The sequence below is a fragment of the Etheostoma cragini genome, chromosome 1 (assembly GCF_013103735.1).
Source record: "Etheostoma cragini isolate CJK2018 chromosome 1, CSU_Ecrag_1.0, whole genome shotgun sequence".
Lineage (NCBI taxonomy): Eukaryota > Metazoa > Chordata > Actinopteri > Perciformes > Percidae > Etheostoma > Etheostoma cragini.
In genome coordinates this window covers 30,329,581-30,357,308 of record NC_048407.1, presented here as the reverse complement: position 1 = coordinate 30,357,308, position 27,728 = coordinate 30,329,581, and the positions used below count along the sequence as shown (strand labels likewise).

The 27,728-nt window shown below is 39.7% G+C and overlaps 1 protein-coding gene and 1 long non-coding RNA gene across 2 annotated transcripts in view; one reads left to right on the top strand and one right to left on the bottom strand.

Moving 5' to 3' along the window:
* The window catches only part of LOC117945645 (protein kinase C-binding protein NELL1-like), a 248,258-nt gene that overhangs the window by 59,098 nt on the left and 161,432 nt on the right, over window positions 1-27,728 (top strand). The window contains exons 5-7 of the mRNA XM_034873266.1: window positions 15,758-15,854; window positions 23,786-23,858; window positions 25,011-25,093. Of these exons, the coding sequence (XP_034729157.1) occupies window positions 15,758-15,854; window positions 23,786-23,858; window positions 25,011-25,093 (253 nt within the window). The remainder of the gene's footprint in view (window positions 1-15,757; window positions 15,855-23,785; window positions 23,859-25,010; window positions 25,094-27,728) is intronic.
* LOC117945724 lies at window positions 1,897-13,108 on the bottom strand. The gene is made up of 3 exons (XR_004656879.1): window positions 13,098-13,108; window positions 6,820-6,824; window positions 1,897-2,047 (listed from the first exon to the last, which is right to left on the bottom strand). It is a non-coding gene; the product is annotated as an uncharacterized LOC117945724 (long non-coding RNA).

Genomic DNA, 27,728 nt, shown 5'->3' with positions numbered 1-27,728 from the left:
AGAACATTATTTCTGAAAGACCGAAGGGATATAGAGGGCATTATAAAAATGTCTGTTGTTGTGTCTGTCACTATGTATAATGTCTGTCTCTAGCCTAAAGCGAGATTAAGGAAAAAGTAGAATTTTTGATTAATTGGTAGAGAGAGTCTTGGACAAAGAGGAGGAATATTAGAACAAGCTCAGTTCAACATTTTGTTTCAAAACAAAACTTCTCCTTGTCTCGTTTCAGTGTTGGACTGTACTGACAGAACTTCCAGAGTCTTGTTTTCTCTCCAGTTAGACATTGGTCTTGCCGTCTTTGTTCGTTGTTATTTACCCTCAGAAGTTTGTTTCCTTCCGACCATTTGATGTACAATCCAACTAGATTCGGACATTAGCATTCTCACACACAGTTCTAGTCGGGTAATGTCGTCATAATTTCAGGTTTGCAGTGCATGTGTAGAAGGAGCTACGGAAACTGAAACCTTTTGTTTTTGTTCCCGATTGTCTGAGGCTACAGCTCCTTTTGAAGTATGAAGATTATGTTAAATGCACATTTTTTTTGTGTGCATACTATTGTATTCTCACTGCTGTAACTTTTTGTTTTTGAGAGAACGTGGGTATTACAACAACAGTTTTACTTAGGAATAAGCTGAATAACTGAATAACAATTGTGCCTTATTTACACTTTTTTGCAGTTTAGTGTCAAGTCAGCGGCTCAGTGAGGCTTTGTGTTATGCCTCACTCAGTCATGCCTCACTTTACATAGGTGGTTTGACTTTTTATTTCCGAATTATTCAAGGTTAAGGCTTTCAAAGACTCAAATATATTGATAAAGCCTTAAGTCAAGCATCTGTCTAATACAGAGTAAAATGTAAATATCTTTCAGATGGTAAAACCTAGAGTATTTACGCTTCTGTGGTTTCCTACAGAGTCATTATGGGGTATGTGTGTTAATGGTTAATATATTGATAACCCCAAAGAAACTGTTGGTCAATCAGCAGGTCTGTCTAGCACTTCTGTCCACTCTGAAATAGCTCAACAACTGTTGGCTGGACTGTCATTAAATTTGATAGAGACATATTGTTTCAATGAGATGTACCCTACAGACTTTTCATCTAGTGGCATCATGAGCTGACATTTGTGGTTTTGAGTTAATTTTCTCTACAAGTATAGAATGGCATTTGGGAGAGAAACTTTTGCACCTCTCTTGTTGAATTATAACAACTTTAGATATCCCTTCACTCTCCATCTAGTGCCATCATCAGGTTGAAGTTGTGACTGGCCCTTGGTTTATGACCTGCAAAACTAATGACATTCCCATTGTTTTTAGTGTGAATTAACATGTTAACATTGCCACTGTGAGCTTGTTAACTCATAGCATTTTGACTCTAAGAATAGTACAAATAATGCTATATTTGCATGCTTTTTATTTTGTTACGTAACATTTGTTGCCTTCTTATTTCTTCATATTTTCATGAGTTGCAGTGCAGTTCTTTACTGACTGAAGATTTTAGATAGTACGACTGTATATCATTAGATGAAAAAGCAAATAAAACCGGCACCTTTTGGGCCTAAAGGCTGCTTTATGCTTCTGCATTGAATCAACGACGTTCCCTCGCAGACCCAACTGTGTCCACGCCGGACCCTACGCCGCTGAATGGCGTGCGCCTCTCGAAAAATGTAACTACCCATCGCGGCAACGCCCATGTCTTGGCCGTTGCTTGGTAGAGTTGAATTTCTGACGACTCATTTCCTGATTCTCCTTCTCCATAAACACAAAATCAAGGAGAGATTTAACTCAGATGGCTCACCTTGGTCACAAAGCACAGGGGAGACATGTTGTTTCCCTTTAATAAAACTCTAGAGTCAGTACTCTCGCTGATGCTATTCGCCTTCACTCTCACTTCTCACACACACACACACACACACACACACACACACACACACACACACACACACACACACACACACACACACACTACTATATGCAGGTATAAACACCAGGCCACTTACGCAGGCTACGGCGAAAGCTCTGCGTGGAGCCTCCACAGAAGCATAAAACGGCCTTAAAAGTAACAATATGCCACATGTGATGCCAATCAGACCTGATATTTCCTTTAGCAAATCGACATGTGATGTCTAATTAGACCAATTAGCACCGATTGGTACCTCAGTCTGTTGAACAATGACTGATTGAGGCCAATGGACACTTTTAGAGCCACAGTTAGAGGAGCAGATGCTTAAACAGCATGTGGACATGGTAATGAAGATGTGTTTACGTGGCCTGCATTAACCAGATGCTTGACTAACAATGTAGTCTGAGCTACATTATTCATCACATTTGGCCCAAAATCATCCAAGGATACCAATGTTTAAGATGTATTCGTGGCCTAACAAGCTGCTTTTGTGTCTGAAAGAGGGGCTATTATTGGTTTCATTCAAAATAAACTGTCACCACCCAGTCCTTTCTTTTTTCTTCAAACCTCGAACTCATTGCAGCATGTTTTCAAGTCACACTCAGCCGTCTGCATTACATTTCAGGTTTGGTGTGAAGTGGTTGGTGTGGTGTTGCTTTAAAAATCTCTTAAATGTTTTAGCTCTCCCGGCTTCCTCTTTCATCCGCTTTTTCTCTCTCTCACGGTGGTTGTGTTGAGTAATGTCCTAATTTAGTCTTCAAAAAAGCTGACTATCAGTGTTGATGGCTGTTGCAACAGTTTGATAAAATGTTGTGAAATGGGTACAAACTGGGAACAGACTTTTCTGAATGCAAACTGTGTGAAAATTATGTTGCAGATAATGTGATGTGAAAATGCATTTATTGTTACCATGTTTTCTCAATTTTAGACATACGGTTTCTCGCTTTCTTAACCATTCCGAAAAAAAAAAATCTCTATCTTTCCAATCCCTGATGCTGTTAATTTGCACACTAATGTCAGAAGGTGTGACTGATGGCACTGGGAACCTTAGTCATCTGAAAAACATTAGACCCGTTTCTTATCCTCTAAAGCTTCTGTATTTTAAACATCAGCATTCTGTGTTCTGTGTAATATCTTGTGGAGCCGATGATAGCAGACCATTCATTTTGGTGTCAGTGAAGTGTGCGGTTTGACGTAGGTTATGAAATATTGCCTGTTTCATTACACACTTGGCTAATGAAGGAGGAGAGACATTGGGAGCTCTCCACCTTAAAGATCTCATAATGATTCGACTCGTACTGCTTTTTTGTCCAGCAGCCAGAAAATGACATTCTGCTTTGCTCATTAAAGAAGCCAGTGAGCTGGAAGGTACATTCTTTTTTTTAACCTTCTAAGCAGCTCATCAGGCCGGCCAAAACTATCATTAGGACAAGAACAAGGTTGTTAGACCGGAATGGAACATTAGAATAATGATGATGTTGCAATGAAGCTTAACTTCATCTGATAATTCTCTTGCTTTCTGTCCATCTTCCTGTCCATTGACCGTTTTCCATTTGTCTTTTTCCATCCGAAGTAGAATCAGAATCAGAGTGAGGTTTTCTTGCCAAGTATGTTTTCGCATAACAAGGAATTTGCCTTGGTGTTTTGTCCAAACAATAACGTATTAGGAGGTAATAAAAAATTATTGAAGCAAAGCATTGCATCAGTCAAGAACATACGTGTAGAATAAGAATGCTCTTTTGTAATACATAATATGTGTTAAATGATGTATGCATGGGCAGGTTTACGTCAGAGTTGAGCCACGCACAAAGAACTTGAAATGTTACCCCAAATAAGCAATTCAGGTGTAACGTTTTAATTTCCTGTGAAGGGCAGTGCCAGTGTTGCTCAGCAGAGCAGCAAACATTCATTATTTCATTACCTGATCATTGACGCCCCAGCTAAGAGGCATGTTCTGCACAAAGAATGCTAATGAGTTGAAATTGGGTTAAAATTTACCTCATGATGCTTTCTGTAAACTTGACACCTTTGCCCTTGTCCTTGGCAAGCATTGGGCTCGAGATATGGTTAGCATGTCAGAACCAAAAAGCTCTTTTGTTTGAGCGGGTGGTTGTATTGTCACAGCTTCACAGGACCCGGAGAACAAAAAAAGCACAGAGGAAATTCTATGTGGCCCTTGGGTCTCTAATCAATGGGGCAACTCGACGTTTAGATCAATGGGTGGCTGCAGTTCCAGTGCAGCAGCTCATACAGGTTTGTCCAGTAATTACTCTTCCTGCCCTAGCCAGCCTAATGAAGGAACATTTTAAATGTCAATGAATGGTGGTGGTAAACTATCTTTTTCTAATTGATTTTCTGTAATGCGCTCCACTGGTGAGTAAAGCCACACCAACAAACCTCTACCATCAGGCTGCCATTCTGGTAGTGTTCCATCAGGTTGTGCTTAACACCTGAAACTGATTTGAAGGTTGATCTGGTAATTACTAAGTAATTTAAGCTGGTACCTATTAGGCCTAGTTGATATCTATTGTTTCATACCTTTTTACAAAACGACAACAATAATATATGTTTTGCTTTCAATTGATAGCACATACAAAAGACAGACAGGACTCATGGGGAGACAGATCGGGGAATGCAGTTTCATGATCAGACTGTTTCCATCCACATGTTTTTATGCAAATCAAGTGATATCAAAAAAGAAAAAAAGCCTTGTGAAGACAGTAAAATTAGTTTGAATTTCATGGATATCGACTCAAAGTTATACGTTTTGGTTTCATCGGATTTTCTCTTGATCGATACACAGGGATATGCAATAAGCCTTATTTGCCGATTAAATGATGAATGAAGATTAGGTTTTAGGTCATTTTATGGTTAAACAGACGCACCTGTACGGGCCAGAAGTGTTGCAGACCGCGCCCAATGCGCACTGCTGGGACAGCCAACACAAATGTCCCTTATCATGCAACGATCGTCTGCTACAGCCTGTAGTAATACGATTGGTGGCCAGCCCTGGCTGTTGACTAGAGCCCTTCACCCTTCAGCAGAGGGTCTAAACGGGACATGAGTCCCGTCTATTCCGCCTTACACCTGTGGCACAAGGTGCACGCAGCGAGATCTCATCCAGTCCAGCTAGGTGTATACCGTTGCATCATCCCTTTTCATATGGCATTGCACACACTATAAACTCACAGTTGTCTTGCTGACCCCAAACGCTTCGCCTACCACTCGGTACTCGCATGTAGCCAGGTTTATAGATCACAATGGCCATATGCTTCTTGTTTGTGCCATGACTTATCTGGATCAGGGGATGGGCCAGTAAAATAACACAACCGGTCAAATTCAAAAATGCTTCAACCAAAGGGTTTCTGTGAGGGTGTTTTTGAACGTTTAATGCCAGCTTGGGTCAGGTTATTTACCCTATTAGACTACTATAATAATAATAATAATAATTTTAGACCATTGTTTTCTGCAGTATATGTGAAGTATAAATAGTAGTTTACTAAAATCAAACTTCCATATAAAATAACCATGTAAGACACAAATGCTTCCATCAGTAAAGAGTCGCTTAACACCAGGCTTTTAACGTTTCACTGCCCTCTCTGGCTGAAGGTGTCAAGTCTGCTTTTTTTGGCTTTGCTTTATAAAAGACCCACTACTTTGTGCATTGACACTAAACATGGCCAATGGGTCTAAATCTTATAGAGAACATGGGTACTATACCAAAGGATGACATGCAACAAAGATCCCTTATCGCATTTAAAGTGGGGTCATGACGGTGATGGAGCATGTTGTTTTTTCTATTTGTTTTTGTTATATTCCTGCTTTGCCGAGGCAAGGTATTACTGTTATGATCCGTGAGCCAAACGCTGTCAGCCTTCTGTGGCCGTTGGCCCTGCCTGAGCCTCCATTTGTTCTGCTGCTCAAGTATTTTACTTCTTTTTAGGAGCAGATTTGAGGCCAAAGTCCTCCCTAATAGCCGTATTGTGTCTGGGATTTACTGTTGTCTTGTGTAAAGTGTGATGGAGTGTATCATTACTGTAGCCCCCCTGCGTAGAGCTCAGTGGGGTCCAACCCACATCATGCTGGCAGACGCCCCATCTCAGGCCCCTGGTGGCACAGAGTAGGAGGAGGAGGACAAGAGGGCTCGACAATATAGGAAAATATCTAATTGCAATTATTTTGACTGATGTTATTCACAATATTGGAGGGAATGATCACTTTTGTATCATTCTCATTTTCATTGAAATGTATTATAATGAAATGATTATAGTGGGATTTTTGTGCAGATCTGTACCGAGCAGATACTTTTTCTTTAGTCTGTAGGATATTGATTTTTATGCTGGGATGTCACCACGATACTTAACTCAGAACGTTTTGACACATATTTTCCAGCCCATGCAATTTGACTATTGCACTAGTCCATATTGCGGTTTCAATAACAGTGCGATTAATTCTGCAGCCCTAGAGGAAAGGAGGAGCTTCCTGCGACAAGGAGACTTGGGGGGGCGCACACATACATAGCATATACTTGCTCAGTTTACCAGCCTCTTTTCTTGTTACCTAGAATATATCTGCAGCTACTGTAGTCATGTTTTATCAGTACAGGACAGGCACTTCTATCAGATAAGCTCATTGTCGAGGTGAAGTTATTACTATATCTAAGACAGAAAGGAAGCAGGCTTACAGTTCCTGTGGGAATTGGGTGACAAATCCAGATTAGACTCATCTTATCTTCATCTACATACTGTAGGTAAACCAGTCCCATACCCTGCACCGGGGGTAAAGGAATGTGGGTTATTTTATCCATTAAACATGATACATCTGCCATCTTAATAGGATATGCTCTAGTTTAAGGCAATAGTTTCTTCTCTTTTTTTTCAGTGGGCTTAGGGATGCTCTAGTTCTTTTCGATTAACTTTACCTTTTCTCTTTTTCTGCTATAGGCTTGTTTTGCTTCACATATTGCCAATATGTTTAAAACATGTTCAAAATATTCAATTTTGCCCATATTTCCTCCAATTTCTAGGTCTTTCACTTCTACTTATGACGACAAAGACTGGATTTAACAGTGAATGGGAGTATTGAGTCAAACCGCAGTCCTGCCATCTCAGAGCATAATGCTGCCGTCTTTCAACCACTGTGGGTGGCAGAGCTCCAGTTTGAGTGAAGCTGGTACACTGCGGTTCATTCGCTGCACTTAGGAAGCATGAGAGAGACTGACAGATGCCCTTTTAGAAGTAGATGCTGCAGAGCCTCAGTGACAACTGCCTGAATTTACAGTAGTGCTGCCACTAAAGTCAAGAAAAGACGAGAGCAAGAAAGCACGACAGCACATTATTCCACTTCCACGTCACTAGCACCTACAACTAATGATTTTTCTTGATTCTTTTTTTTTCTTTTCAAATATGTTTATTGCTTTTACAAATACACAAGAAACAGAACCTAGTGCATCAGAATTTGGTCAAACCTAGTTTTATTAAATAACAAAAAAGAATTATTGTCAAAAGGACAAGAAGTGGACATTAGAGAGTGCAAGAAAGAGATGGACAACAACAAAAAGAACCACACCAGTATGTGCACAGTCAGACACTAAAAGGCATCTGCCGCCTGCACTTTAAAGAATCTCAGTACAGGGTCCATATCTTATTAAGAACATCTCCTCTATCTTCTTTACAGTATCTCAGGCTCTCCAAATTAAGCACGTTGGAATGTAGACGGAGTACAGAGGAAATAAACATGTACTGGGGACAAGCACTTTTGCGAGAACTTGACTTTGTTTTGCAATATCTCGAGTTTAATTTTCGAGATTTCAACTTTGTTTCCCAAGATACCAAGATCCCAAGAGTTTTACTTGCGATATCTCAAATTTCATTTGCGAGATCTCGCAAATCAAAACATGTAAATGAAACTCTGTTCATACATGGGTTGATTTCTTCGTTTTTTTTAATTCCCTCCATATCACCTCCGGGGCTCCGTACACCGTCCATGTTCAACACAGATAAAATCAAATTTTCTTGATTCTGGAAAATATCAGAGAATGAGGAAACATATTGATCAGTATCCTAAAGGCTATGAGAACATCTTCTCAATGCTTGTTCTGTCCAAAACACATGTACATCTACCATGCGTAAGCCGTTGACTATCACATAGACAAAGAAAGGCAAGTAAGCAGGAAATTCAAACAGTTGAGAAGCTTGACAAATGACAAATGTTTGTTCAGATGTGCAAGTAGTTCTCAAATAATTTGTTATCATCAATTAACATATGAATTGACTAATTGTCTAGGGTTTACCGAGCAGCTTTATCGCAGCTTGAGTATGTTCCATATTATGAAACATGTAAGCAACCTGTGCATAGATGTAGAGTAATTGAGTTTCATTGGACAGCCATATTCATCTATCTCCCCACTTCTGGATCAGCTCACGTAGCAATCACGAGCCTCAATGATGTCCTTGAGCTTGTCATCCATCACGTTTAAAGAATCGCTTGCACCCCACTGTGAATTAAACTTTGGATAAACCTCTGTAGATGTCTTCATTCTTACAGATACATGTCCAAAAGAAACTAAAGTCTGATGTTTGCCATAAAAGGAAATAATGGGAGAAGTCTCTTGTTTCAAATGGTTCCATTACACCTGCAGGGATACATCATGCTGTTGTGGCTGTTACATCTTCCTTTAATGGGATTCCATAGAGGTCCACTCTTGATGCAGATTCATCACACGTACAGTATCTGTTCTGCTGCCTTCAGATGGCTGCAGGGATTTAATGAACTGAATAAGATTTCTACACAGTATTGCACAGCTGTAAGCAGCAAATAGCCTAATTTCTAAATAAATGCAGGCGGCTTTATCGACGTTCGCAACATTCATTTTTAATGCCGATTTAAATGCATCCACTGGTTAAAGAGTTCCAATAATTGACCTTGTTCACCCAGTTGGTCTCATTTGAATAAGCATTTAACTTTTCCTTCCACCTCTCCCCTCAATGTGCTGTGCTAGGCACACACAAACCCCACAGATCGGCAAAGCAAATATCAGGGTTAGGAAATAACTAATATGAAAATAGAGCCCATAGCCTTTGCATTGTTTTGTCTTTTTCAGAATGACAAAAAAAGTTATTTGTTCTGCACAATTGCCCGCAGCTCTGAAAATTTAAGCTGGCTTGGATTTCTGGATCTTTTTTCAAACCTGGGCTTACAAAGTGCTTCATGAAAAGGAAAACAGACGGGGGACATCACAAATGCATAGGCTACAAAAGGACAGGTTGAAAGATACATAGAAAAAAACCTCAAACTTCATACCTGAAAGCCAGTAATGGTTGAAATGTTAATGCAGAAAACGTTCCCGGTCCATTGACATGTTGTCTTTGTAGCATTATCTGACATGAACAAATGTGTACATTTGTGTGTGTGTGTATATTTGATACAATGGAACCCACCACACACATGAACTCCAAATTCTGCTCAACACTTAGATTATAGATAGATACTGTGAATTGCTGTAATGCTTAAAAAGGACTCTACACTGCAACGACACCTTTTCCACTGCTGTCAGAGAGGTGTTACCTAGAATTGTAATTATTACACAAGCAGTCCCTGTGATGCCAGGCACTAACACTGTATATCAAGGGAAAAGAGAGCTATGTTTTATATAGTATCCCTGGTTTGTAAAGTCACTGAACTCGGATCCGTCCACTGTAATGCAGATGATTGAGATTTATTGCAGTCATTGTATGTAGGCAGACACATTTAGAAGAATATGAAAATATACAGTTGGTTAGCATGAAGAAGAAGGGGATCCGAATAGCTTTCTTTTTACAGCAGAGTAGATTCACATTTGCAAATGAGCCAGAATTTATATCCAGTCTCAGCAAATGGACAGTAAGTGAGAAATAGCCCAATTATTATGACCACATTATAATTACCAGGGCACAGTCTGTCTTCACAAAGGAAAGGTTGTCTCATGTTAATTATTGAACATTTTATTCAGAATATGTCCAATCTGTATCCGTCCACATTTGTATTTGTACCCAGTGTACGGTATGTTTTGTCTTGGACCCTGTACTACCCAAATCTAGATTGGTATCATAATTAATGTCAGTCTGAGCTGGCTCAGCAGAAAGTCACATGTCAACTAGCTTCACGTGCAGCGATGTTTCTGATGCCTCTAACATCCGTTTCGGAGCATCATAGGGTCGCACAGGCCTTCGCATATCTTGAGTTAAAGTTCTGAAATGTGATCAAATTCTTGAAAGTACTCTAAAGTTAGGGTAACAACTTAAATCCAAATCAATTTGAAAACTGTTTAGAAAAGTTTCAAAAGATTTGTCATACATTTTTTTTTTTTTTTTACATCAAACCCTAATCCCAGTTACAGTATACATACCTTTGGATCCATTAACAGCATACAGGACAGCCTTTTTTTAGCTTTCTGTCGCCTTCAGTGACGTGACATATCTCAGCCTGTGATTTTGGCGGAGGGTAAACGGAGAGCTTTGAGAATTTTGACCCCTGGTTAGGCAAGTGATTCAAAAGGGACTCCTGATTCCTGTCTTCATCTCTCTGGCAGAGGAAATACACATTCATGACAGGAAATGTCTCAAGCTCAACTGGTGGAAAATTGGAAGTGTCTGGAGTTTAGTGTGGCTGACAGATATTGGCAGAGTAAATAATGAAGGCCGTGATTGAGATTGTTCTCTTGAAGGAGAGCCATGAAGGCTGCCAGAGAGTTAAATATTGTGTCTCACTTTTGAAAAAGAAAGCTCTCCTTTTTGGAATTTTCTGACATGCTGGACATGGCTTTGGATGGCATTAGTGGCTTTATGCAGTCTTTATGTATTTGCTCTTATCTCTAGCTTAAAGACAAACTTGGGAAACAGCCAGCTTGGTTGGATATATGAAATCCTGACCGCCCAAGATTAAATGTAGTTATTCAATTCAGTCAGTAAATCGGTGGAAACGGTAAGGCCTGGCAGTTTAATGAAGAGGACTGTCAACAAAATATGTGTTATGTAGCAAGATGTGGATTTATTCAGTCTCAGCTATACAGTGCTTCAACAGCTCCAGCTGGCCAAAATGCAACACATTCCACATCTCAGGGTCTTTGCTTCAGCCTTTATTCTCAGTGATTCAGAGGGATTGCCAAGTAGCTTTAGCTCATGATTGTTTCTTTCTTCTGTATCAAGATGTGGGTGTCTCTCTCTCTCTCTCACACACTCACATCCACATACACACAGACACTGATAAAGGTTAAGAGTAGCAGTGTAAAATTGTGTAAAATTGGAGCAGGGCTGTCCTATTTTAGGGATGAAGTGATGAGTCTGGTTCATCTGGCTCCACTGTATCATGTATCGGCTGCTAGCCACTCCATGTCCAACAAGCTTTTATTGATGTTCTTTCTACTGTGCCGTAGATGCAAAGGGATTTGGCATAGTAGAGTGCCACTGTTAATCCCACGTTATAATCCTTAAAGATTTCAGTCCTGCTTGATTTTAACCGGCGTATTCACTTGTTCACCCCGCGGGCAACATTCCCAGTTGCAACCCCTTAGTGGTCCAGCAGAACCAGATCATTCATATCATATATAACTAAGGGTGCCCTTTCTCACGTATAATAGTTTGTTTTCTTGCCAAATTCACTCGTGGTACACAGAGAAAATAAATGAGACGGTAAAATATTGCCGCAGTCGTCGGAACACACGATCTACATTTCATGGTTTTTAAAGCTGACCTAACTATATTTGTAATTAAATAGCCCTGACCTAAACCGTGGTCAAGACAGCAAGTGGGGTTTAATACTACAGGTCTTAGAATTCTGGCAGGGCTGTAGTTAAGTCCACTTTTGTCAGGTCTAAGACAAGTCCAAGACCAGGACTAATCGAGATAGAGTCTTGATTAGTCCTTTTGCTTGAGTGCAGAGTAACAAGGGAATAATTTGGCCTAATTTGATCCTATAAAGTGGAAATGTTTCCATTCTTGAACTTACTTGTCTTGAAGAATTCATAGTACAAAGTGTTTGCTGACATTATGTCTCTAGCCAAAATGAAAATGATTGATACCTGGTGATTGCGGGATATGATGCAGCCAGCTGTAACCTGTCTGTTCTAGATGGATTTTGAATTAAACTGATAATTGTTTTTTGAACAAGAACAACACATCAAAGGGTTTGTTTGAAATGAGGAAGTTACTTTAAGACAAAAAGAATATAGTGCTGGACTAGGTCAAGACCAACTAGAATATTTAGCAAGTCCATTGCCTGAGTCCGAGACAAGTCAGAGTCCAAATACCAACGAGCCCTAGACGACAGAAAAGCACCTTGTGTCCCGAGTCCGGACTCGAGTACTACCGCCCTGATTCAGGGGCAGCAGACAAGATTAACTGTCTACTCATTTTGTTCTAATCAGATGTCTGTCAATAATTGAACTTGTTCCATCAAGCCATGAGCAACCATGATTTCATTTTATGCTGCACATGCCACAAGTAGTTTTGGACGCAACTGTAGAGCATGGTGGTTGGTTTCAGCTCTTCATGTAACAGCTCCATCCTGTTCCATTGCTCTATTACTCTCCATTAAATGTTCATTCCGCATAAGTGGTGACTTAATACAGCTTTGATATGGCTGTGGGAGAGAGAACAGTTAACGTTGAGGCTGTTATCAATGAGATGAAACCAAAACAGTAATGCTGATTTACATGGCCAATCATTTTTTGTGAATCTCTCATGCATAGGGAATTGTTGAACATTAATTGGCTTTTGCTAAAAATCTCATACATATTGACAAAAAATATTTAGACTGACACTTTTATTTGTTATTATTTTAACTTTAAAGGGTCAGTTCACCCAAATTACATCTCAATGAACATCTCAAAACCTGGACAAATTAAACCAATTAAACCAGCATGGCTAGATGTCACTATGGTATGTGAGAAAATGTTGTCTTGTTTTTATGATGAATGTAAAATGTTGTCAAGACATTCATTTATCATTCTTTTCTTTTCTTTGGGTTGTAAACTGTAGCTGATTCGCACTAGACCCTGCACCTTTGTGAAAGAAGATCTCTGTTATTCCTAATATCCAGTGACTGGTGAATGTCCTCTTTAATTAACTGTTGATGGAATGCAAATATGCCTGCGAGCACACCGCTATTCTAATTGGCATTGCCACTCTCTCCAATGTCGCCTGTGTGAAAATCCGTCTTCACTGCTGCTGATGAGAGAGGAAGGAGGGGGGGGGGAAGTGAGGGAAGCATAGACAGAAAGGTCGGGGGAGACGGAATAAAGTATAGTCCCATAACCTCCACATTCTACTGCAGTGACAGCTCGCCCAGCAGGTGGGAAATCAGACTGACACAGCATAAACACCATTGAGGCACTGCAGCACTTAAAGTATAAATCAATTAATGTGTGTGCACATTTTGAATGCTCTTTACAAAAATATCAATGGAAGAAATTAAAGAACATTATTTGAAAAAAGTATTTATATACAATAAATATCAGATCTATAGATAGATAAATATACTTTATTGATCCCAAAAGGGGAAATTAGGGTTCTACAGCAGCAACATATCAGACTATACAATTAATAATAAATAAGATAGAACAAATATTCAAAAGAGGAAGATTCAGAAATAGAAAGTAGAGAATGTGCAACTATACTAAACTATAATTAATGTGTGGGATTGTTTTCTTATGAAAGAGACTTTACTGTGACTCAGATAACAACTTCAGCCAGTTTTATACTTGATTCATGCGCTCGCTGGAGGAAAATTGCTTTTTTTATAGAGTTAAAGGAAACTACCTTGTGGATGTTTTGTTTGTTTCATATTTAGATTTCGCAAATAGCACGCCATTAAAAATCTATGTCTCTCTTGGTCTGACAATGACAAATTATTTATAAAAACTATATTTTTGTCACAATCAAATGCACCATAGGCGCAGGCAGAGAACGATGATCTTCACAGTGAACGTCTCATTTTTATGACTGTTTAGAAATGGTTAATTACATACATAGTCTTGTGAATTAAAGATGCCTTTAAATAGTCTTTGACAGCCTGACACCAGAAAACACTTTTAAACTCTGCTATGCTTTCAGCTTATTAAGCTCATACAGTTGACATCTTTGCACGCTAATTTGATGTAACTTACAGTAAACATGCAGCAGGAACATATGGACATCCCAATGAAGCCGATTTTCTTGCCACCTGTCAGGCAGGTACTGTGGTCATGATTTCCCATGGTTTTATAGGGGGGGTTCGGGAGAGCCATTAATAGTCAACCATATGGGCAGGCCAATCTCAACCAAAAGCTGACAAACCCTTTGAAAGCTACAGAGCTGCAAGGGCTTAGCAGCATCAGCCATCTTTTCACATTACAGGGAGTCATTTCACTTGGTGTTAATCAAAAAAATATACTGCGTAAAAGAGCTCTAAATATAAGCCAAAAGCGTTAATAAATGACTGTTATGCACAGTATGTAAAGAGGATTGGTACGGTCCCATATCACAACCAATCACCTGCCCAGCTGCTGACTCTTCTGTCTGACAAATCTCCAATCTCCAATTCTCCTTCTCTGTTTTGGATCCAACCCCCACCCCTAACAAGATGTTTTATCTTGCACAACTTATTTCTTCTTTTCTGTGACGACTCTTCAACATTGTGACAATTACCTTTTTTTGAAGTGCATTACCATATTGTTGAAGTCATTGTTGCAATTCCTCTGTCAAAGATCAAAGCAAGTACTAAATGAATGAATGTAAAACCATTTTAATGAAGTTGAAACAGAACAAGAGAAAAATCGGCTTGCTACTCTGAATGTCTCTCTGCATGGAGAGGCGCATGCAAAGAGACGCAGGAGGTTTTCTCCTCTCATACTAGTGAGTACACATTATTCTTTGACATCCTGACAGAGGCTCACCGGCAAGCTGTTCTCGCTTCCAACTGGTAAAATACTGACGCTCGGTCAGTGGCTCTCAGCGTCGGATACTGACGCATCGGGCGTAGAGGCAGCCCGACTGATGCGCTGTGAGGTGACGTAGCATTAAAGGTGCTTGAAACAGCACAGGTCTTTCACCCAGGAGACCAGAGTTCCAGTCCTGTTTTTGTCTCGAGTGTGTGTCTCTGAAAGGTACAATCTGTAACCACACCCACCTTCTTTGCTACTTAACTCTGGTTCTTGTCCTGCGTGTTATCTCTTGTGACCCAGAGCGTCATAAAGTGACGCCAAGAGTTCCAACCCAGAGTGTCTAACTATAATGCTAAAGAAGACTTTTCGCTTCAGAAACAAATGCCAGAGACAGCTGACCAAGCAGTGCTTTGTGGCACACTGTCTTGTTCCACTGCTGTATATCAGTTAAACGTATGTCCAGACCCAGAGTCTCATCAGGTGACGCCAAGAGTCCCGACCCAGAGTGTCTAATTATGATGCTAAAGGAGACTTTTTGGGTCAGTAACAAAAGTAAGAGGCACCTGACCAAGCGTCACTTTTTGGCCCACTGGGAGTGAGAATGTGTTGCCGTCGGAGCTCACCAAGCATTGTTAAGTCCACCTTTGCCGGGAAAAAATGCCTTGCTTGCTTTGCTAATGCCAAAGCCTGTTTCTGTCTGTCTGGAGTCGGGCGGTTAATCCAGCCTGCATCCCAGGTCCAGATATCAACACGGTTTTAGAGGGCCATAGGGCGAGACTGGCAGTCATGCTCGAGGAGGGCAGCCTTTGCTCTGCACCTACTCCTTTTATGGAGGCAGAAGGAGAGGACATGCACGCAAACTGTCGAATTTACTAAGCTGTATTGAATCCGACGAACAAGAGAAACGTGTTTGTCTGTCGTTATCATAACCAACCATTCTCTTCTGATTTGTTGTTGCCAGGATTTATGAGCGGGTGATTGACCCTCCTCAGATGGAGCTCACCCCAGGCAGTGGAGTGTGGCTAGGCCAGCACAGCCACAAGCATGGACTGTTCAAGGTAAGACTCTGCAGATGACACACACACACACACACACACACACACACACACACACACACACACACACACACACACACACACAAATGTTCTTTAAATTCATGATCGCCTGGTATAATTGGCCAGATTTGCAACAGGCTGTGGGAAGAGAGCCAAGTGGAAGATACAAGAAAGAGGTGCTGAGGGCTCCCAGAGGAACCGCAACAAGCTCAGCGCATGCTTTGAATCTCTTATTCCCATGCCAATTACAATGTCGTAGTCACTGGAAATTTTCTCAGGGTCCTGCATGCGCTCATAGCAGTGAGGGGGATGTGGCTGAGGCTGAGTGCCACTCATATAATGACTAAGTGGATAAAGGCAAATAATAGTTATTATTAACAATAACAGTTATAACAGTCTGACAAGTTCTTAAAATCACACTGTAATGCAGCCTTTAAGACACTTATTCCATATTACAGTATTACACAATCCAAAATTTAAGACGATATCCAGTCTCATATCACAATATGGATATGTTGCCCAGCTCTATTTTGAATTACTTTAGCCTGGCATTAAGACTGAGGGTTCACTCAACAAACTCGATCAAAAGTCTATGAAACACCTTGTATCTAATTTGTTAAATCTGGACGCAAACAGAAATGTTGTGATGTCGTTAAACAGGGAGTTTGGGCTGTAACTTGGCAACCAACACCCAGGCACACACACTCATAAACAGAGAAACGGATCTGGACAGAGACAGAAAAAGAGACAAAACATATTGTGCAACTTTATATTGCTACTTCTTTGCTATTCCCCTCACACTTTCTCACCTTCTCCCGTCTGTAACCTGCTAAAGACTAGGGGATGAACCAAGTACTTACGTCTTCTCATATCAAAAGCCGAGAAGGGGGACAAACTTGGTGGGAAACGAGAGAAGAACAAATAGAGACAAGAAGCCAATAAAAGTAACACTGCAGATGGAGATAGGAGGTGAAATTAAACTGCAGCTGCAATCTTTCACATTCAGGACTGAGGAATAGGATAATGATAAGGGGAGCTAACCAGGCCTTTTAAATAAAAACATACTGAGCCCTCACAGTGGCTTGAGACAGTCCTCGTCCTCTTCCCGCCTCCTCCAGGGAGCCTCTCCATCTTAAGCGGCAACTGTAGTAAATTATCTTTATCTAGAATCCATTGTGCCAAGGAGGCTGACTCCTCAGGGACATTGCAGCTCGTTTGGAACCGGTGCTTTTGTGAAATGTGTTATGATTCATGCACCACAGGACTGTAATGAATCTACAACGGACAATGATAAAAAGCTTGAACATGTTGCAAAAGGCAGCATAATGATGGAAAAGCCAAACCTGGACATGAGAAATTCGTTTACTGTCCCTGTGCCTGTCTTGTGTCTCCACTGTTCCCTGGTTGTTTAAATTAGCTTGTTTTATGCTCTTGTTTAGGTCTTTCTTTTTTCCAATTGCTAAAAAACACTTTTGGTAGACTAGGCCGGTTTTATCAAAATACTTAACACAATTCACAAAAACCACAAACCCAAACTGATGTACAAAATACCTCATATATATCCTGCAAAATGAAGTACTGCAACCAAAACTACATATAGCATTATCAAAATCAAACTTTTGCACCAAATGACGTACACTTCATTCATATTAGCCGATTTTTGTCTAACCAACTACGAACTTTTGGGCATAATGAAAAGCACTCTCATCTTGAGTGCTTTGCTATAATACTAAAATAGTTCACATTTTAGAAAATTCCTCCAGATGCTCACATGCTGTTGAAACATTTTGTTTTATTTTTCACAAGTAGATACATATATTTACATTATACTGAACAAAAATCTAAAACTATAATAAATATATATGAACAGTGTGAATATGTGTGTGTGTGTGTATGTGTATATATGTATATTTATATATATATATATATATATATATATGTATATGTGTGTGTGTGTGTGTGTGTGTGTGTGTGTATATATATATATATATATATATATATATATATATATATATATATAAACTGTATACATAACTAAAAACCAAATTGCAGAAAGAAAATATATAGAAAAAAATGATTCTTGTTGCACAGCTGGGCCTTCTAAAGTTAAAAGTAAAGTAAAAAAGTGCTCACCTGTGGTCCTTTCATAGTGCTTACTTCCTTATTGTAGTGGTAACAATTGCCTTGAGGTGATTGGCCAGATGGCATATTATACTGGACTATAAGCTCATGTAGTGTCATTTTGAATGGTGTGTTTTGGTGTGTTCAGTGTTTTGAACTGACAAACATGTGACTTTATGTCAGATTGTTGTACCTTTTGCAGAGAACCATGTCCAGACCATTTCAAAAGTGCCATTTTGAATTGTAAAATGTGTGTAAAGCAGAAAATGTAGTGAGACTAGAGAAGAGGTTTTGCCCTGTGCATCAGTGTAAATAATTGGGCTCTGCATGTCATTTTAATGTGTTAGCAGTTGGAAAAAACTGTAAACATTGGACCATCCACAGCATAATCTTCTCCTTCATACCTAATGTTCAAACCTTGTACCGGTAGCACACCAGTGCAAACTTGGGTTAATTACCCTACCTCTAACAGCAGAATGGGCAAAAGCAAGCTCACGGGAGGAATTGGAAAAAGTCCGCATATTTTGGAATAAATATCAACTTCTTTATGAAAAGCAAAACTTACAAAATTCCTGAATATTTTCCTAATGATGCTGTGAGGCTCCTTATTTGTAGTAAATAATGGTGTAAGTTAACCACCGAATGTACTGCAGAAAGGAGTTGGACTTACTGAATGTTTTGCATAAATACATGATATTTTCTTTTAATGCTTTTTATATTTAGTATTTTTTGTCCATCCATTTCCCCTAAGAATGGTTAAATTAAACTCTGGCTAAATAAGATTCTACCATGTTACTCCTTTCATTTCTAAAGAAGGCACACTGTTGCCCTCCATCATTATTCACCATGGAATTAGGTCTGCACTGGCGAGATGCTATTTTATTTTCTATCCTTGTAATGTGAGGAAGTCTTGCGCTGCAGTGCATGCCTCCCTCAGATCTGAGCGTGTAATCTACACAGTGAATGACATGTACACAACATATCCCGTGTGCAATTTGATAGCCGATACCACGGACACTTGCAGCTAAAATACACCTCAAAATGTCAACTGTCACTGACTCTCGTTTGAAAAAAAAAAGTTGAACGCCATAATCGTTGGGAAAGAGGGCAGCCTGCCCGCCCCCCTTGTACTGTTGAAACAATTGAGATTGTTGCAGAGCTTTTGTAAACATTTGTGATAAAAGTTGTGATGATTTTAGTTTGTTGCAATGATGTTGCGGGAGACGAGAGAAAGTTGCAAAAAAAAGTTGTGATTTAGTTGTGATTTTTATTTTGTATAGTTCTTTTAAAATAAACAATAAATCTTGTTTTAGGGAGATTAAAATGACTCTTTTTCATAGTAACCTTACCAAAAAAGGCTCAGGATGCTGCATATGATGATGTAATATGAAAATGGCTGGTGGATTGAACAGGATTGAAACAGAAGTGCACATTGATGTTAAAATGTATACAAGGTGGCAAGATGGGCAAACAATGTTTTGCATGGTCTTTTGTTGAAAGTATATTGGACACAGGCTTAGCTAAACCATTACTGTCCATCAAAACATTGTGTATTGTGTGGAAGTAGTTGGCCATTGTCTAATGGAGCACAAATATGTGAATAAGTAAAGTCTTTGGGGAGATCACCGCCATCATTATCATCTCTCTCTCTCCCCCCCCCCCCCTCTCTCTCTCTATCTCTCTCTGTCTTCCTCTGTCTTTTCATCTGCCTTGTGTCTCTCCCGTCCCAGACTTGTTAATGAGTGTTGTTGACACTGGTTTAGTCCTGGGAAAGGTGGAGGTTAAGTTCAAGGAATAAAGGTCATGTTGTACATGATCAAATGAGAAAATAAAATCTCAGGATAAAGCTTCACCCGGGATAATAATCCTCTCTCAATATGCCTTGCCTATTGTTGCTATAATAATAAGTTAACTGGCAGTTATGACTGCACAAGTGAGCAGACAGGCAAAGTGAAGGTTCTTTTATCTGCAGTAATGGTTAGTGAACTTGTGAACATAAAAGCAAGCACACACCGTACACACACACACACACACACACACACACACACACAGCATTTGTGAAAGCCCCCATTGGCTATGTTCATTCCCTCTCCCCGTGAGTTTAACCAGTTATTATTCTAATCTTATTTGTATCTAATTTTTCATTTTCTTAACAGAAGACATCTGTTTGTTCTGCAAATGTATGAAAAAACGTTTTCTTGCGTTTAGTCTAGACATCTGCGAGTATTTGGACAGTGACATGTTTTTAATTGCTTTCTCTCTACTCCAGCACATTTTGAAATGAAACACCGACTATGTTTACCTGCACATAATACTCAGTTTTTTTTCCCTAATTCCAAAAAAGACACTATTCCTTCAACCAGCTTCTTGAAAATGTCGGCCTGTTTAAAAGTAGCTGTGTTTCTCCTCCTTATCGGATCTGCAGCCTTGCAAACTGTTGGCTGGTTGGTTTGTGTACAGCAACCATAGCAACGCTCAGAGCTGAACATAAGCAGTAAACATGCAAGAGGCCGTAAACTGGGTGTAAACTGTGGTTAAAACCCCAGACTGAGATGCATATTCCAAATTCTCTGTGACCATGTCCAGAGAATACCTCTAAAACCCGAATAATACCGGAGTATCCCACATGCAATAATCTGAAAAAGCTGTTTACATGACCCGTATCGACTTCAGAATATTGTCATATTTGCACTAATAGTGAAATATTGGTGTGCATGTAAATGTACTGACTTTGAGTATGTTACCATCCACATCAGCTGTACAGTGTAGTAACTTTAACCCTTTTATATGTATTAGTCTCTCACTGTGATGCAGTGGGTGTATTTTTGGAGGACACTTACAATCACTCAATATCACACAGACAATAAACCTAAAATAAAATAATAATTAAAGAAAATCCCCAAATCATCCTCAAATCAGAGGGTGTGGGGATAATGTATGAAAAGTCGGTAACGAGTCACACACACAATGTTGACCTGAACATCAATGTATGTCCTTATAATGTTGGCCAGGCTAACAGTTGTCCAATGTAGACAATACATAGAAGACTACAATTAGTATTCGTTTCAAGACATGTCTCTGTCTAGCCATTGTCTTTTAGCCCTGGTTTAGTATCTACCAACTCCTGGTACTTGTTTGGCTGGTCATTAAAGTCTGTCTGCTAGTTGCTACAAGCAGTTAGCATGCTCTGGATTCACAGGTCCGCTGAAACCGCTGTCCTCTGATGGACAGCCAAACCCCAAACTATAAGTTAAAAGAGGCTCAAAGGTGCTCTCTATTTATTGTCATATACAGAAAACCGTCTCCTCACTATCCGCAAGCTGCCTGTCCCCAGAACACACGTCAACAAGAAGTAACGTCACCCAACTATGCTTAGAGCACCTTTTAAGAAAACCTCTGTACAGCTGCAGAGTTGGTGATAATTCTCTGTGGGGTCATCACTTTTAAAAACCCTGAATATTTAATGTAGTCCATTTCCAAAAAATAATATTGATTAGTGCAGCTTTTAAAGTGAATGTCAGCACTTTTACCACATTCATTTCAAATCCAATTTTCTGTTGGAAAGAGACAAAATGTTGGAAACTCACTATTCTGTATGACCTGAAGTGCAGCTGTGTAATAGGACTTGTCTTAGTGTGGGAGCATAGATATTATTCCTGAATAGTGCTGGATCTGCCCTAGGTTTTGGCAGGGGCATGGAACAGATGTGCATTTTTTGTGTGAGAGCGAGAGAGCGAGAGAGAGAGAGAGATCAGTCGAATTATCTACTGATCTTTGACAGTGATCTGTGGTCATGGCCCCTATATTGCACCACTGGGATAGACATCTGTGATCTACACCCTCATTTTCATTCTGAGTAACATTGATAATCTCCTCTTCACCATCCACTGCTCATAGTGTGTGTGTGTGTGTGTGTGTGTGTGTGTGTGTGTGTGTGTGTGTGTGTGTGTGTGTGTGTTCTGAATCTGTGCACCAAGCCTGCTTGCCTCAAGGCTCCCTCTCCCTCTGTCTTCGTTCGAAAGGGAGGCAGGTGTTGCATGCATCCAGGCAAGCCAAATGCACTGTAAATGGATTTCACATAAAGCAGAGACGAGTTGATGCCAACTAGAGGTGGGGAATTCTAATGTCCTTCCAGCATGTTTTCAGTAGCCACTTTGAAGGAATGGTGAAATTTTATTACCCCCGTGTATGTGGATGTGTGTGTGGGCACCCCAGTGTCTAACGCGTTCCCTTTTCCATTAGTGAGGGTGCCTTTTTCCCCTGAGATTGTTCTCTTTGGTCATCATGAAGCCCTCTATTTACCAGCCCTGCACCCAGGGAGCCTGTCATTCAGAGTGATGGACAGACAGTCTGTTGAGGGAGAGAACTCTTATCGGTTGTAAGCAATTTACTTCTTCCTGTGTGTGAAGTACATTTGCTTCAGTTCAGTTAGGTGTCGATGCTGTATGTGTGGATGTAACGGTATGAAGCTGTAACTTCACGGTTATAGTGACCAAAATAATCACGGTTTTCGGTAGAGACGGTCCAATATAATTTTCTTTCTTGCATTAACCCTTGTTTTGTCTTTCCGTCAAACTTGAAACACTATTATCGCTTTTTCTGACATTTTTTGTCACTTCTTCAATGTTGTGGGTGCTTTTTTTTTTTCTTTCAAGTTATTTGATATTTCTAATGTTGACCTTTTTTCAGCTAATTTCGAGGCCCATTTCACATCAAAAAAGGAAAATGGGTCATTTTGACCTGAGGACCACATGAGGGTTATGCAGTTTGACAGTCAGAAAAAAAGGAACACCAACTACTTTATTGTAGATTTTCTGTAGGGCTGTATTATGTGGTATCGGATTGGTGCGTAAACTCCAGTACTCCCCAGTACACCGTTTTAGGCAGTATTGGAGACGACACTGGTATCGGTATCAGAACATCTCTAGTTTTCGGCATTATCGCGGTATTTTTAAAAGTGACTGATAGGCCTACACAAGCTGAAATAATTTCAAAAATGTCAACAGTGTTTATTATATTACAAAAATATAGACAATAAGCTTGTAAAAAAACTACTAAAACACTGTGGTATCCACCGCGAAAATAAGGATATTTTTAATCTCTCTTGGCTGTTCTGGCCAAGAGAGAAGCCTTGGATGAAACTACATACTGCACTGTAACTTTTTGTCATTATTAGTTTCTGTTTTTGAGCTGATTTCCAGTTTTCTAGAATTTCCATGAAATTAGGCTAAGTCTTGATTATTTTTTAAAGGATTTCATTTTGTGAATCAGCCTACATTTGACTGTATACTGAAAACAGGAAATGTTAGCATACTAACATGCTGACTTAAGGTGGTGAACATGGTAAACATTATACCTGCTAAGTATCAGTAAGTTAGTCTTCCAAAGCTGCTAGCAGTCTGTACACACTTACGCCGCATTCAGCGGCTTCTCGTTGGCTAGATCACTTAACATCTGGTTGTGGCCGAAGGGCGGCCAATGCCATCTTTGGTAACCATTGCTGGTATTCTCTGCCGACCTCTCCTAACTTTAACGTCCTGCTCTTGTCCACTAAAATAATATTCGGTTTGCTTTCTACCATCTGCCTGAATCCATGTCAATGTAGCATTACTCTCATTCGGTCATGTGTTAATAAATCCTATTTATGTGCTAATAAATAGGATTTTCTCTATTGCTCTCAAGGATATTTTCCATGTACTAGAAAATGTATCCTTTGCATTTAACCCATCCAAAGAGATGTCCCATGGTCGTGCCTATCCATGAGTATCATTGTTATCTTTCTTTTTCCTGCACCCCTCCTTCTGTGTTTCCAGGGCATTATCCAGGATGTGAAGTTGATATTCGCTCCCAACGGCTACATTACACAGTGTCCTAACCTTAACCGCAGTGAGTATCATGATGTCACAGTCATACTGTGCATGGTGTTTTGAACACGCTCAGAATAAAGGTAAAACTAAAAAAAGAACACTCCCTATTACTGTGTGCCTTTGGACTTTAATGAGCTACTTGTCAGCTGGTGGTGATCTCTCCGCTGATCACAAACAAAGCCTCCCTCCATTTTATCATCTTCCTCTACTCCAGTAATTTTCATTTCGCCGTAATTCAGATTCAATGCAGCCACCTTGTTTCTCAATCTGTTTACTGTCAAACAGATTAAGATACAAGGCCACCGCTGTGCCACCGTCTCTGTTACCGATCAATAAGGCATGTAATCACACCTTGTCACTTTATTATTGATACTAACACCAGACACAGGCCTAAAACAAAGAGTAAACAGATGTGTGAGGCTTCCCTTTTGGATGCTCCTGGCTGCTATGAGCTGTGTCCAAAGACATACAGTATAGTCAGGCTAATGCAATGAGTTTGTTCATCTTTTTTTTGGGGGGGTTGCAGTGTTTATGCTCTATCTCCAGGGTCTGCAACCCGCGGCTCCTTAGCCGCTGTGCATTGGCTCCCTGTGGCTTTAACAAAAGATTATATGAAAATAAAAGAGTTTCTTTTTAACATTTTAGCTTATATTTATTATTGTTTTACTTTAGGCCTAAAGTCATTTTTTGAATAAATAACATTTTCAGCAGAACAGCGCCTTATCCTGTCAATTTTGCCAAACTTCAATTGTGTTCTTGAGTTTCCATGCATTAGCTATGGATTCCAAATAATAATAAAAACTATAATAATATGATATGGTTATAATGTTTAAAGACATTTCTAGGGCAAGCACTCTGCATATGTTGAAAAATATCTGTCTGGGGATGAGAGAGAACAAAGCATTGGATCAACTGGCCACAGAAAACATCACCATAGTAATAAATGCTCATTTAGACCCATTAGTAAGCTAATTTAGACTTGATAGGATGTAACCTTCATTGTAAAGCCCAAATATCTTGTGCGACTCCAGAAAGATGTTTTAATTTTAAGTGTCCTAAAATGGCTGCTTGATGGTGAAGGTTGCTGACTCCTGCCCTATCTAAATGCTTCCTTCTTGCTCTTCCTCTCCTTTTCTTCTCTGTTTTGGTGCATTCCCTTTCCTCCGTTGAGCCTGTCCGACCTGCAGCGATTTCCTGAGCCTGGTGCAAGGCATCATGGACCTTCAGGAGCTACTGGCCAAGATGACCCTGAAGGTAAGAACAAGGACCAACCTCCAACACAAATACCACCACCAGCTCACCAGACTGTGTAACAGCCTTGGAAAATGTCTAATATGCTGCAAAGCTACATTGTTTTGTGTTTAGTGGACGACAAACACGGAATATGCTAAATGCTGGCAAGTACGTCAGTGTTAAATAAAGGTATCCAGATAAAAGATCCACAAATATCCCTCCCAGTTGTAGCTGACAAGTAAATACATTAATAAATAAAAAGATAATGAATAAATAACAACCTTCTTCACAACAGCCAGAGACAGCTAAATCCTTTGATTTATTACATTGTTCTTTTTTCCTCCAAAGTCAGTATCTTTTATTTAATGAAAAAAAAAAAAGATGGAAGTTATTGTTGGGAAACAAAAACAAAATGAACATGCAGGTTAATCCGTCTTTAGGAAATATGATTTTTTCCGCCAGTTATTATTGGGGTGAGTGGATTGAAGTGGTTTTAAACGACCCAAACAAAAACAGATATTAATAAGAGGGAACGGAAAAACCGGCAATTACTTGGTCCTGTTATTTTTTTCATGGTTTTATAAGAGTTTGCAATCACTCAGTGACAGTTTGGAATTTGCATTATACATTTACATCATAACAGAGGGTAATGTGATTGCATGCACTAAAGTAAAGAATAACAGAGCTTGACTTTTTAAATAATGGTTCAGTAAACTACCTCAAAGTCCACTTACTTCCCTGTCCTGGAGCTTTTGACTGTCAGCTCAGTTACCATGGAGCTAGTTAAATTAATATACCCTCTGGGGTTTGGGTGCCTGGGTAGCCTGTTTTTCCTATATCAGTGTTCTTTTTATCTACCCAATTGTAATTACCCAAAATAAGTTGACTGATTCCAACGCTCTTTGGCAAGTACAATCTCTACTTTCATGAATTTTGGGGTGTCTTATTCAATTTTATTTGAAAAATAACAATTCATGCTATTTCAATTATTTATATTTGAAAGAAATGGAAGTGGTTTTGAAGCAGTATTGAGTAGAAGTTGACACATTCCAGTCTGTGATTATCCGTCAAGATACATTCCATTAATTTTACTCCAAATAGTTCCTTATTTCTGCTTTTCTAACAAAACAAGGTATAATTTCCTAAAAATGAACATAAATTCCAAAAATAGCTGTAAAATAAAAGTCAATAAATTAGTGTTACTTAGTGTTAAACGTCAAAAGAAAGTGACATACATTGAAAAAAGGGTTGAAAAAAGGGACAAAAACGTAAGAAAATTGATTTTCAATTTTCACAAGAAGACAACACAAGGGAAAACAATTGCAATAGAAGTAAATGTAAGTGAAACATTCATTAGCAGACACGTCTTTATTACTGCAGCATGGGCACAGACGGGGCAATAAGTGAAATAACTACAGTATATATTTAAATCAAATTATGTATATAATGTTTTGATTTCTGTCCTGCTGCAACTGTCCTTTTAATGAATGTCAGATGCTAGAGGTTAGAAGTTTGGGGGCGCACATACATGGGACATGGGGGCGTTCAGGTTTCAGAAGGGTGTCAGGAAATGGGGATTGCATTGGCACAACAGGAGGTGTGCATTCTGAAGTGGAGCCAAAGGGGTGAGCTTGAGCCATTTCTAAGACTAAACATCTGCATGACTGTGTGTGTGGTTAAGTGTGTGCTTCTATGTGCATGAGTGAAGGCTCTCAGGTGGGAGTGAATGAAGCAAGGACATTCCAGCGGGCGGAAAAGCCATAGAATAATTTTGGGTGCAAATGAGGGTGAAATGAAGAACATTACCCTACCGCTGTGTCAACACATCTTGGTTCACATGAACACACCTCCACCTATTGCCACCTGACCTCATTGCTCATACGAGTCGCAACAGGGAGGATGCAGTCACCTCCAGAGCTCTCTGCCTTCATGATGTAGAGAATTGAAGAGATCAGCATGGGGTGAATAATTGCTTCATCCCAAGATTGTGATGCGTAGTGTCAAGGCGAGGTGACGCAAAGATGACCTCGGCTGTGTGTGGATTAGCATGGAAGCATTTCCATGTATTATACCTGTGTGTTTGCGACTGGAAGCACGCACATGTGTTTATGCCAAATGAATCGGAAGAAATAGCACTTCTCTCCCCTACCTCTAGTGGTACGTAGATAGTTTCAGTCTGTGTCAGATTTCTGCCTACAATCCAAGTGACATTTGAAGTGGGAATTTTGACTGGTTCTTACAGCAATGAACTTCATCTTTTCTTAAATAGACAGTAACATCCATGGTAATCTGGATAACCCACAGACCTCTCTGTCAACAGTTTTTCTAAAACTACTTTTGACTGAAGAAAAAATCCCAATAGGCAAGGCTGACAGCAGAGACAAGTGTGCTATCTCCAATCTGAAAATAAAACCCCAACTCTCTGCATTGCTAGACACTGCTGGTTGGAAATGGGTAATATGGGTGAATTGACCATTTATAACTGTATATCGTCACTGTCCAGTCTAAATTGTTGTCAGATTTTGTGATTTTTTTTTTAGTTATTAAATAAACTCTTCCTTAATGCTAATAGATATTCAGAGCCCTGGGAAAACGTCTCTCCTCACTGTAACCGTAACTCTCCCTGCATGTTCCAGGCTCTCGGATCATCTGTAAG